Raw genomic sequence first — 13,746 nt, 5'->3', positions numbered from 1 at the left:
CTTTCATGTTAGAACTTGTTCTGATGAATGTGTATTTGTCGATGATTTTGTTTTCTTAAAGTAGTCCACCATGCCTGCCTAAAGTCAAAAAGTAAAAAGATGCGCTGTATCAATATATTTTTTGCCTTTCAATAAATATGGATATCTTATATACATAGAATTAAAAAGACAATTTTTTTAAAGGTATTATTAACATAAACTTCAAGCTTTTGATGAATGCAAATTGCAGGCCTAACAAAATACACTCATTGCCAACAAAAATTGGCAGCCAGTATTTCAACACCTATAGAGGACTTTTAGACTTTAAAAAACTTCAACAAGCACTTAGTTGTTTCAAAAATAAACAAAAAAAGCAATTTGTTTAACGAGCATTTTTATACTTGTTGATCAACTTGTTTCATCTTATCAGTCATCATTATCTTTCATCATATGACCATGAATTAATTAATTGGTAAATTTTTTAAGTGCTTGAAGATTTTAAGGCCCATCCACAGATACGCCCAATCTCTTAGTTTAACTTTGTTTTCCAATAAAGGCTGTTTACTTTAACTTTTTTGGGTTACTTATAAGCAAACAGTTTAATAGGCGCCTTTATCAATAGATAAGGATGCTCCATTTTTAAAGTTATAGTTATTTAACTGACTTGTTTAAAGAACATTTACGTAATATTATGAACAGGTATTTTTTAGTTTAGGAAGAAAAGCAAAAGAGCGTATATTCTTTCTTGGGTTAGGTTTAATAAACCTAGTATAAACAGATCATATTTAGACAGTTGTAAAGACAAATATAAAAAAAGAATTATAAACAATTATACAAGAAGATTATATTAGAAATCACTTAAACACATCCAAAGTTTACAAATACATTTGTGTTAAAAGTTAAACAAAACTTAAGCATTATGTTAATGTAGAAATTAAAAAAAACAACATATATTTGGCACCCAAATTGAACATAATTAATTTTTGGGTTGCAAATATAATTATGTTGACACTAATATGACGGAAAATACTGACTCAAAAAAATACTTTGTAAAAAGAGGTAAAAAAAATCCCATAAGTATGAGAAACCTTTTTTAGACAATTGTTTCTATTATGGTATTAGGTAACGCAACAGATAATATTCTACTAACTTTTTTGTTTAATAAGCTAATAATCTGTCTAATAATCTGTGGTGTACTTGGTATGTAGAAGGTCCTGAAGAACTCAGACACTAGCAATAAAAGTGATTTGGCGAAGCAGCGTAAAAAAATAGTCAGTAGTTAAATTTTGTTAGGCAACAGCTAACACTTTTATATATCTACAAAAATAGTTAAAGCTTTCAAAGATATAAAATAAATTTTGTTTGCCTAACAGCTCACATATATCTCAACATCTAGATGTTGGATGCGGTCTTATGATGTAGTTTTCTTTAAATCTTTAAAGACGGTTTTGTAGAGAGTTGTTACAGTTTACAAAGATAGATTTAGAAAACTTTGATGAGCGATGTTTCATCAATAACTTTTCAAAAAATAAAATAATAAACATGAACAGCATTTACTCAAAGTTTCAATTTGAAAAATATCGAAAAGATTGTTATGATTACAGTTCCAACTCGAAATCAGCAAATATTGAAAGATTATAAGAGAAATTAGACAAGAAAAAGAAAAAGAATGACAAATCAAACTTGAAAAACTAAAGATGATTTGCTAAAAACATTTTTGTTATCATTAACTAATGCTAAAAATATTGTTAGCCTAAAAGTGATCTGATTTACCAGAAGATTTTTTCAATGAATGAGAAATATTTTATTTTATAACAAATATCTTCAAGAAGTTATCTAACACTTAATAAAAGTTATTAGGATTTAAGAAAAAACATAAGGGTGAAAACTAAAAAACTTTTTATTTTTTTAATTTTATTTACGTGTTCCTTTATAAAATTAAAGTTAAGCAATTTTATTTAATTTATATAATTTTATAATTATATATATTAATTAAATTACTTTGAAATTTTGAAAAAACAAAATAACTTATATATTTCTGTTAAGGTGTCCCAAGAGACTTAGGGTTAGAGTTTACTTTACCTCTATTAGAGTTTCATTTGAATGTTTTGTAAGTTTTTGTTTCTTATTTTGAAAACAATATCTATTTATTAAAAAAAATATTCTTAAATTCAATCAAACCAAATTTTGTGGTTTTATTATTCAATGTGGTTTTGTACATTATTCTTCTATCTTTATATATATATATATATCTATATATATATATATATATATATATATATATATATATATATATATATATATATATACATATATATATATATATACATACATATATATATATATACATATATATGTATATATATATAAATATATATATATATATATATATCTATATATATATATATATATATATATATATATATATATATAAATATATAAAATTTTGGAACGATTACAAAATCTTCTTCAACAGTTTAAAATGCTTTTATACATTCGGTTACAAAATAAATGATTTATAATTTTCAACATCGTTTAATTGATTTTTTTTCACAAGCATTTGAAATTCTTAAGAAAACTACCATACGCCAAATGCTAACCTGCATTAGTTACTAACTTTTTTAAATTTAAATTTATTGATTTTTGTGGTTTTTAAAGAACTATTTGGTTTACACAAATAGTAAAATCAATTTGTAACCACTAACAAAAACCACTGCGTTCTCTTTTCAGTTATTTTTATCTTCCTCAGCATTTGTAAAAAATGCTAAAAAATCACATTTTTGCATTTTGATTTTGCCATACAATTGCAAGAAATTTAAGTTGCAACAATCTTGCAATATAGTTATGTTATATCCACTTATGCTCATTCATGTTAATTTACGTTAACTTATGTTAACTTATGTTAACTTATGTTAACTTATGCTAACTTATGTTAACTTATGTTAACTTATGTTAATTTATGTTAACTTATGTTAATTTATGTTAATTTACGCTAATTTACGTTAATTTACGTTAAATTATGTTAAGTTATTTTAGGTTATGTTAAGTTGTGTTACAGGGTTGTATATTTTTATATGCGCGTCTATTCATATTTATATGCGTGTTTATTTATTTTTATATGCTTATTTATTAATTGTTATTAGAGATAGGAAACGAACAGAACCCTAACTGAACGAACCGAACTAGAACCTTACATACGACCGAACTGAGCTACACCCAAACTTTAATTGTTACCGAACCGAACCCAAACTGTGAAACTGTTGGGAATAAACTGAACCGAAAAAACTGCTCTTACCCAAACCAAACCGAAAAGAGATTTATAGTAGTGAAAATTTTGCAATTTGTGCTACAAGACAAAACATAATACAAAATCTAATACACAACATAAGTCTGCAATACATAACATAAAACATAAAATAATTATGTACATATGTGTAATTATGGAATATTAAAATATATAATAGAACATAACTATCTCAACTTAACACAAAATAAGTCTACAATACATTACATAATACGTAAAATAAGTTTACAAAGCATAACATAATACTCTTTTACTAACGGTCTGTAAGATTTTAAGGAAGGGTTAAGAAATTGGTAGTATGCGTAATTTGAAGGCAACTTTTTTATCCAGCTTGATTAAAAAATATATTATTAATTTTTTGCATAAGCTATCAACGCTTATTGTTCCTTCTTACAAATACTTGTTTTTTTCGCCAATGCAATAGGTTGCAGTATTTTTGGATTCAGAGATGCGTAGTATGGTAGAGAAAATTATATCTACTTCAACACTTCAGGTGATACGCAAGGACTCAGGCAGTAATAATATTGACAGCTTTCCTCCATCAAGAAAAGAGTAAAGCTGAATCTTAAGATTTGCAGGCAGGCTTTAAAACAACTGCTACTCCATTGTCTAAGGCTGGCAGTAATAACACAAGACATAAATTTGACAAAAACTTGGCACTGGTCGTGACAGCGTGAGATGCATAGCAATTCTGGAAAGATAATGACTGAGAAAATAAGCTTCCGATAATTACATTGATTGCTAGAATTTATTACTACTTCTGATACAAATAGTGAAAGAGTGTTTTTAGTATATGCGGTGACGATTAGTGATTGGAGGTAAACATTATAAATGCTGATATTTCTCAAATGTAAAATGCAACCCTGATTACTAGACTGACAGTACGGTACTTTAGCTACCATTATCTGTGTTCTGAAAGTTACTGCATTTATGTTTTGCGCACTTGAACTGCAGCATTTTTTAAACTTTTGAAGTTGCAGTATTTAAAGTATAGCAAATTATTTAAAATAGTTTAATTTTACTATTGAACTTCTAGGATTATAACTACTGAACTTCTCAAGTATTAAAATTATTAGTTTAATCAACGGAATCCTTCAAATAAAAAAGTTATCGTGTGCTTAGTTAATAAAAATAATTATCAGAGTGAATTTAGAAAAATTATTGAATTTATTGCACATGTGCTAAATTTATGAGATGAATGACAAAAAAGAACCGGATCTGTTTCCTGAAAATCTCCGCAACTAATAGTCTTTGAACCGAAAATTTTAGGGTATATTAATAAATGGACACATAACAATCTGAACCTAAAACCAAAGTTAGATAATTGTTTTACTTTTAGTTTTAATGAATCTATGACAAGAATCACTTTTATTTGCGCCTACTAGGTTTATATGGTTTTACTAGTTTTAAATATTTGATTAAGGTTCAAATTGTAGTCATACTTATTCTGAAACTTTTTGATAAGGTAAAACTTTATACTTTGAAACTTTGATAAGGTAAAACTATATACTATGAAACTTTGATAAGGTAAAACTTTATACTTTGAAACTTTGATAAGGCTAAACTTTATACTTTGAAACTTTGATAAGGTAAAACTTTATACTTTGAAACTTTGATCAAGATAAAACTTTTTGATAAAGGTAAAACTTTAAAGCGTTTTGTCAACAACATCTAAAACATTTTGGAAAACAAAAAGCACAAAAGTAAATTTTTAGTAAAACATAAAACTTAAAAAGTAAAACTTCAAAACGTAAAACTTAAAAAGTAAAACTTCTAACGTAAAAAGTAAAACTTCAAAACGTAAAACTTCAAAAGTAAAACTTAAAAAATAAAAACAAAGATTTGAAGAAAAAATAAAAAAAAAATAATTCTATAATTGGTTATACTAGCCATCAGGCTAAATAAATTTGCTTTATTAAATTAGTTCAAATTGTAGGTTTGTATTGCAAAGTATTTCTAAAAAAATTTTCAAAAAAAAAAAACTTGCACCAAAGCAATCTTTGTTATAAAAGTTATTTCAAAATAGAAAAACATTTCAAAATAAATAAACATTTCAAAATAAACAAACATAAACAAACCAATAATAATTAAAAAGTTTACGTTTTTTAACTTATATGTATTTTTTTTGGTTTCCTCGTTAAAGTTTTATTATTATTTTGCTAAAATCAAAAAAAAGTTTTTTACTCATTTAATGGCAGAGAAGTGCTTGAATAATACTTTAATTTATTAGGTTGATACCGAAACCACACTCGAACTTTAGTTGTTATTGAACCGAACGAAACCCGAACTGTGTATAAAACCGAAACGAACCAAACTCGAACATTCAATTTAAGCAAACCGAACGTTTAACAGGAAAGAAGTACAAAACAAATTGTTCTTGTTTCATGTTAAACGAGGTTAAAAATACTTAAGACTTAAGATATGAAGACTTTTTACATTCGATGACGGTTTAATTAAAGTACTAATACCTTCTTTTTCTTACTTAATTTAGTATAAGGTTTTTGTTTAATTTTATTATTAAGTTTATTAATAGATTAAATATTATTCATTTAATTATTAATTTATCTAAATTTAAGTTTAACTGCTTGTAATTATTAATAACACACAAATATTTACTTTATGGATGGAAGAGAAAATACCAGTGTCAATCGAAATGCAAGGAAAAATGTTATAAATAACCACATTGAAGTGCTTAAGCATTTAGTTGAAAGAAATAAATCTACAACAAGCATATCCAATGTCTTTAATTTATCTTAGCGCACGGTTCAAAATCTGGTCGTTAAGTTAAACAGAGGAGAATTCAACGACATCACTGCATTCATGTCGTTTTCAGATAAAAAACAAGTAAAAGATCTATAAACAGTCCAATAAAAATTATTTATAATTATGGGTACAAGAAAACAACCTTTGTATGCAAGAAGCGATGAAACAAGTCTCAGCCTACTATTTCAAAAAAACTCAAACCCTCGGATTTATCAAGAAAGTGTGTTGTGCATGTGCCTGAAGAATGAAACTCAACACAAGTTATTGATACACGATAAGGAATGAAGATGTGGAAGCGCCGGTTCTTCTTAAAGACAATTGTAAAATTCACTGAAGTCTTTCTGTTAGACAAATACTTGCCCCTTATGATATTGCTGTTAAGTATCTTCCAACATACACGCCACGGCTTAATCCAATAGAAGAATTTTTTCTTCTTTAAAGCATACTTACGAACAGAGAGAAAGGTCTCAAAATAGGGATGGGGTAATCAGGAAACTTAAAAATATTGTGGATGCTACAGAGTTAAATTTAATTCCATTTTACAACCATATGCGTTGTTACATAAATCCAACGCTAGCTCGGCAACCGTTTTATAAATTAATAAAAGTGGCAACAACCTTATTTATATTTTGAATAAATCTAAATAAAAACATAAAAGCCTATTTATTGTTTATATAAAATTATATAAGAGATTTTATGAGCAGTTGTCTTGCATATAAACGCGTATAAAAGAATAAATATATACTTTTCAAATCCTCTGCCAATTGTATTTAAAGTATATTAATCTATAAATTTTATTTTTAAGAACTATAAGACGATGCTCTTTCCAAAGGTCAAAATTTTTATAAAGATCCAACTCTTTATAAAGTCAGTCTTTATCTCTGAAGCTTTTGCATTTCACACGGTCAACTCTATGTTGTATGTACTCAAAGAAGATCGTTTAATTCCTTATTTTAAAGAAATTACAGAAATATTGGTTGCTTTTATTATATTAAAAACCAGTTCTTTAAACTTTTCAATCCAAAACAAATTAGGTTTCAAGAAAAAATTCAACTGAACACGCCATTCTTGAATCAGTCGATCAAACAACTGATGGTTTTTGAAAAGGATTAGTTTAATCTTGGAGTATTCAAAGAATTATCCAAGGCATTCGACACACGTTGATCACTTTATTATGTTAGAAAAACTAAAATGGTACGAGTTATGCAATAAATTATATCATTGTATAAAAAGTTATCTATCTAATGAAAAAACAAAATGTTCAAAAAAAGAAATCCGGAATACTGAAGATTCTGTGTTGAGTACCTTAAGGATCGATCCTCGTACCGCTTTTAATTTTTAATTTGGTTTAATGATTTTAATAATGCATCAGTAAAACTAAATGCTGACATGCTTGCAGACGATACAAATCTGTTTTTATCTAGTTGCAATATTAATTAACTATATACTGACATGAACATTAGAAAAAGCAAATAATTTTTTCAGGTCTTTAGTTCAAATAAATTTTGTTATATTAAATATATATATATATATATATATATATATATATATATATATATATATATATATATATATATATATATATATATATATATATATATATATATATATATATATATGTATATATATATATTTTTTTGTTCAGACTCTTGTCATTATTAGAAACAACCATTTTTAACTGGAAACATTCCAGTTATATCACTCCCAATAACCGGGTCCTATTTTACGGAGGGCCTCTTATCGCTGTTGCAGATATGGGGAAGACCATCCTTCCTTTAGTTTTTTCCGTTAATGTTAATCTCAAAAAGCCTCGGTCTTCATACAACCAAATTCTTTTTAGCACGTTCTAGAACCAAGGCATTTAATAATTTGTTTTATAACTTTGATAACTATGCATTACAAAGTATGTCATTGAATGAATATTACACAAATAATATTTTATTTTTAAAATGTGATATTTGTAACAGTTTTTTAAGTATTATTATGTCTTATGATGTGATAGAATATGTTATTTGTTATGTGTTAATGTTAATATATGTTATATAAAGTTATAGATTTATATTTTGTAATTTTTTATGTATGCGTGTACTGTTAGTAGTTAAAATATGTACAATAAACTCAGGATAACTCAATAACCCTCAATATTTTGAACTATTTTTGAAATTTTAGTTGAGCCTTTATTTATAGGTTATACTCCCAATAATTCTAAAACTCTCTAAAAAGCAAATTTCTTGGTCCCTCTGAGGTGTAAGTTATTTAGAGTTTACTGTAACATCTTATACTATTTATTAGTTGTTGTGATGTTTTGTGCAAATAAAACTAGTGATTGTCCAAAAATTACGCGACACAAAATTTATTTAAAACACAGAATTATTTTATTTAAAATAGAAGTAGGAAATCTTAAGCACTTTTATGCGGTAATTTTTATTAAACTTAATGAGCAGTTTTAATTTTTTATATAACTTAAGGCCAAAGCCGTGTATGGGCATTTGGCTGGCTGCGTGCTAGTATGTATGGCCGCCCTTCAAGGTAGCAAATATCAAAGAAAAAAAATTAAAATTAAACTTTTAATTTATATTTACAAAATTACATGTAACATTAACATTAACATATTAAAATGAAATTAAAAATTAACCCGACGCGATTTTATGAAAGCAAATTGTTCAATCGCTTCTTGAAAATTTAACGAAACAGCAATGGCACTTTCTATTGCAATAATTGAAACCTTACTGAGACGTTCTTGTTTTATGGATGTCCTTAGGTAATTTAAATTATTTTCAGTTTTGTGAAACTTCGATTACCTGAAGCAACGGAAACTGGATTTTTTAAAAAAAGTTTTAAACTTGTGGCATTTGGAAAAGACGTCTCGAAGTTGTATTTATATAAAAAGCGAGTTTTTTGAGCTGCTTTTTGTTTTCTACGATTATTTTTAAAGAAATTATTTCATACAATCTTTAAATTTATTATGAAAATTGAAGCAACTTTTTTTTGTTTCTTTATCTTCTAGAGAATTTCTAGAGAAATCCAAAACATTATTCGAAATTTGACAAAATTTCAAAACAGGTGGTAAGAGATGAAATAGCTGTATCTTGTATTACATAAAAAAAATTAATTTGAAAATTTTCTTTTGAAGTAAATTGAATATCTTCTTCTCTTTCATAGCTAAATTGTCTTCGGTGACGTCGGCAACGTACACTAATTTCAGCAGGGAAATCCTGCTCTGTTTCAACTGCTTTACAAAGTTCATTAGAAGTATTGAAATAATTTTCCAAACATTTATCATTTCTAATGCTTTTGAAAAACTTCAAAACTTCCATAATTGATTTAGCACCCCAGCAAGCACACAACGTTGAAACAACGTTGAAATAACGTTGATCAACGTCGATCAACGTTATTTCAACGTTGTTTCAACGTTGTGTGCTTGCTGGGACATGAACTGATATTCCAAGAAACTTTCTGCATAATTTTACTAATGACATCTTCCTTTCCCAAGATGTCGTGCCTTATAATTATCGAACAAACAAATTTATAAGATTTAATTTTTATTGTCAAGCATTCAACCTCATGTCGAAATGTTGGGCTAGAACGTTCTTTAGCTAATTCTATAAGTCTATTGTAAATTTACCCTAATTCATGTTGCAGTGGTCTAATTGCTTCATTTCTTGCTTCCCACCGAGTTTCACTAGCCTGTTTAAATATTAAAGAATTTACATTTTTTTTTTAAGCTTGCTATCTAAATGGTGAACCACTGAAGAAATTATATATTGCTGATACAGTATAAAAAAAATCCATCGTTGGAAACGAAATTTTAGCTGCATCATTATTCGCTAAATTTAATCAATGCGCGTTGCTTAGCATAAACAAAGCTCGTGAATAATTGTCCAAAATTCGTTTTTGCAATCCAATATGTTTTCCGGAAATATTAGACCCATTGTCGTGCCCCAGGCCCTTCATGGAGTTAATATTTAGTTTAATTTTTGAAATAAGAAATCAAAAAAAGATTCTCCCTTACTTTTTTCAGCTTGAAAAAAACCAACGAAATTTTCTCTTACTTTAATTTTATTACTTTTTGTATGTACATATCTGAAAACCATTGTTATTTGCTCGTCATGTTCAGCATCCGGCGTACAGTCTAAAATGACTGAAAAATATTTTGCTTCTTTTATTGATGTTAATATATAATTTTGAGTTTGATTTGCAAGGATAATGATTATTTCATTTTTAAAGCGATTTCCAAGGTAATTTGGCCGTTCTTTAAAGCGATTGATTTTTGTACGTGTTATTATGAGGTAATTTATGGACGATTTCTTAGCTCACTTTCACGTTGGGTGCTTTTCGTTAATAAGAAAAATGAAAAGTATGTCTCTTATTTTTTATTTACTTATTGACATTTTTGAGTTTTCAAATAAATAAATTGAGTATGTAACACGTCAATTTGTAATTAATGTGTAATAAGTATTTTAGATTTTTATTGTTGTTACGACTTTTTAAAAATTCGACTGTCTACTAAATCGACTAATATATTTCTATAGTCGACTAAAATCGATTAATACATTTTTAAAATAGGGATAGTTTTTTTTTCGAAATTAGTTGCGATAAAAATAATAAAGTAACTTATACTCTTTCCTTTTTTTTGATATCACATCATTTAAAAAATAATTGAGCAAAAAAAAGTTAGAGCAAGGTCACTCCAACAAAAACTTTTTTCCCAGACTCCAATGATTTAGAAACCACCTTAAATACTTGCTAAATTTCAATAAGTCTATGCAATCATGTTTACAATATTAGTATAGAGATGACATTTAGATTATAGAGCTTCATAATTTAATTTTGCCCTAGGACCCCACGGCTTTGAGCGGCCCTTGGACCCCACGGCTTGGAAAGGCCCTGTATGAAAGTATTTATGAAAATCATTAACGTAAATATAAAAAAAAGAAAAAAATTTTAATAAAATACAAAACTGAAAGTTTTATTAGGTATAAATATTGCTAACACGCTATGTTATATATATGAATTTTAACATATATGAATTTTATAAAACTTTTTTAAGAGAGTACACAAAAAACAGTATGAAATAGTTGTAACAGTATTGTTATTAGATAAACAAGCAAAAGTTAAAATTGAATAAAAAGATGTAAAGATTTCAAGATCATTTAAGTAAATCGACTTAGTAGTCAATTACTTGACTAAATTGACTTTTAGTCGATTTAGTCAAGTAATCGCCTTTTAGTCGATTTAGTCAAGTGATCGCCTTTTAGTTGATTTAGTCAAGTAATCGCCTTTTTTCGATTTAATCAAGTAATCGACATACTTAAATTATTTCAAAGGGAAAGAATATAAAAATTTATGCGAGAAACAAAAAACATTTTATTTGAGATAAAATGAAAAAATTTTTTTTTAACCAAAATTTATTTTAATTTTATTTCAAAAAAATGTTTTTTGTTTCTCACATAAATTTTTATATCTTTTCTCTTTGGAATAATTTTAGTATGAATGTATTGTTCATTTTCGCTTTGTTTAATTTTTTTTCCCGTCATTTTCATATGAGAATGGAATACATTGATACTTTAATCACTTAGGTGATTACGGATTTAAATATTTCAATAAAGTGTGTTTTTGTACCGAGATTTGGTACAAATAATAGTTATAATGATTAATAATTAGTAAATACCGCTATTAAAAAAAAGTCTTATTGAATGAAATTGTTGAGAGTTTATTGTAAAAAAGTTTCTATAAGAAATGTCAAACAAATAGAACTAACTTAAATGGCATTACTAGGATCCGTGACCCGTTTTTACCTTTGGTTTCTAAAGAAATCTTAATAAAAGGCTTTAAAAATATTTTTCAATAAAAAAATTTATTACAGCCTTAAACCTTAAAAATTTTTATCATAGCCTCCAAAAAACACTGGAAGAGATGTTACGCAAATGCAATATCTGTTTAAGAAACTTATGTTAGAAAACAATATTGAAGTAAATTAGTATAATTAACTGTTAACCAAAAGCCAAAAATTATAAATCGATTTAATTTGCACCATAAAATAAGACTTATTGAAGTAAAGAGAGTAAATCAAGTATAGATATAGCCGCTTGTGGAACGTAGTCATCACGTACGGTTTTGATAGCGTTTTGAAAAGTATAAACTTTTATAATTTCATATTTGAAAAAGTGTATCAGTATTTTTTTTTTATCTCAAGAAAAATATGTTTTTTGTTTCTCATGTCAAATTTTATACATTTTTTTCTTTGAAATTATTACTTTATTTGAATATATTCTTTATAGTAGAGTTTATATAAAACAAAATCAAACCGATAGAGCTAACTTATTTGACATACCCGTAACCAGTTTTCTGTATACTCTTTTGCTTTTTAAATAAATTTAATGAGAAGGTTAAAAAATAATAATTTATTATTCTTTTTGTTAAAACCTTAAGTTTCCTAAAGATCCGGAAGAAATGTTACAAAAGTGCCATCTATGTTAAAAAATATTGAACTAAATAAGTATTGTTTTTATATAGTAAATTAATTTTTCTCTTAGGAGCCAGGAATTTTTCTCTTAGGAGCCAGGAATTTTTCTCTTAGGAGCCAAGAATTTTTCTCTTAGGAGCCAAGAATTTTTCTCTTAGGAGCCAAGAATTTTTCTCTTAGGAGCCAAGAATTTTTCTCTTAGGAGCCAAGAATTTTTCTCTTAGGAGCCAGGAATTTTTCTCTTAGGAGCCAAGAATTTTTCTCTTAGGAGCCAAGAATTTTTCTCTTAGGAGCCAAGAATTTTTCTCTTAGGAGCCAAGAATTTTTCTCTTAGAAGCCAAGAATTTTTCTCTTAGGAGCCAGGAATTTTTCTCTTAGGAGCCAGGAATTTTTCTCTTAGGAGCCAAGAATTTTTCTCTTAGGAGCCAGGAATTTTTCTCTTAGGAGCCAAGAATTTTTCTCTTAGGAGCCAGGAATTTTTCTCTTAGGAGCCAGGAATTTTTCTCTTAGGAGCCAAGAATTTTTCTCTTAGGAGCCAGGAATTTTTCTCTTAGGAGCCAGGAATTTTTCTCTTAGGAGCCAGGAATTTTTCTCTTAGGAGCCAAGAATTTTTCTCTTAGGAGCCAGGAATTTTTCTCTTAGGAATTTTAATAGGAATGATTTTGTGCTGCTTTTTAATGTTCATTAATGAAGAACAAATTTTAAAGAAAAGAGATATTTGAATGACTAAATTTTGAGCGTTCAATAGTTTTTTAATTATATATTTTTAGTGGTTTAGATATAAACATGTGTGAAACAGATTTACCATGGCCCGTATCGTACTGGTCATGACAGCTAATATATAAATGAGTAACCCTATAAGTTACCCACTGCATAACTAAGCGCAGTCTTATTAATTTTTTTATTATTCTCCGTGTAAAGATATACAATCCGTAAGTTACTAACAAGGTATATATGTAGCAGGGCCGAGAAGCTGACTCATATGTCTTATCGCCAAGCTTCATACTAAAAACTGAAGTGTAATTTTTTTTTTCATGTTTTAAAATACTTAAATTCTAATGTTTGAAAATACCTACATTTTATTGAAAAGCTGCTAAAATTAATTGCCACTAAAGTTTGTGTGGTAGAAGCAAAATTTAAATTTTGTAAACTTGGAGTTGGTTTTAGTGACTCAGTTTTATAAGTTAACTTGCATAAAGATGTTATTGAAGACATATAAGAGAATGCGAGAGTA

At 27.0% G+C, this 13,746-nt stretch overlaps 1 protein-coding gene across 1 annotated transcript in view; it reads right to left on the bottom strand.

Moving 5' to 3' along the window:
* LOC136085722 (thrombospondin-2-like) overlaps positions 1 to 13,746 on the bottom strand; it is a 53,571-nt gene extending 39,825 nt beyond the window's left edge. Inside the window, exon 1 of the mRNA XM_065807067.1 lies at positions 13,589 to 13,746. Coding sequence (XP_065663139.1) covers positions 13,589 to 13,727 — 139 coding nt within the window. The 5' untranslated portion in view covers positions 13,728 to 13,746. The remainder of the gene's footprint in view (positions 1 to 13,588) is intronic.

This window comes from Hydra vulgaris, chromosome 10, assembly GCF_038396675.1.
Source record: "Hydra vulgaris chromosome 10, alternate assembly HydraT2T_AEP".
Classification (NCBI taxonomy): Eukaryota; Metazoa; Cnidaria; class Hydrozoa; order Anthoathecata; family Hydridae; genus Hydra; species Hydra vulgaris.
Note: the sequence above shows the minus strand (reverse complement) of the source record. Positions and strands in the feature narration are given on the sequence as shown.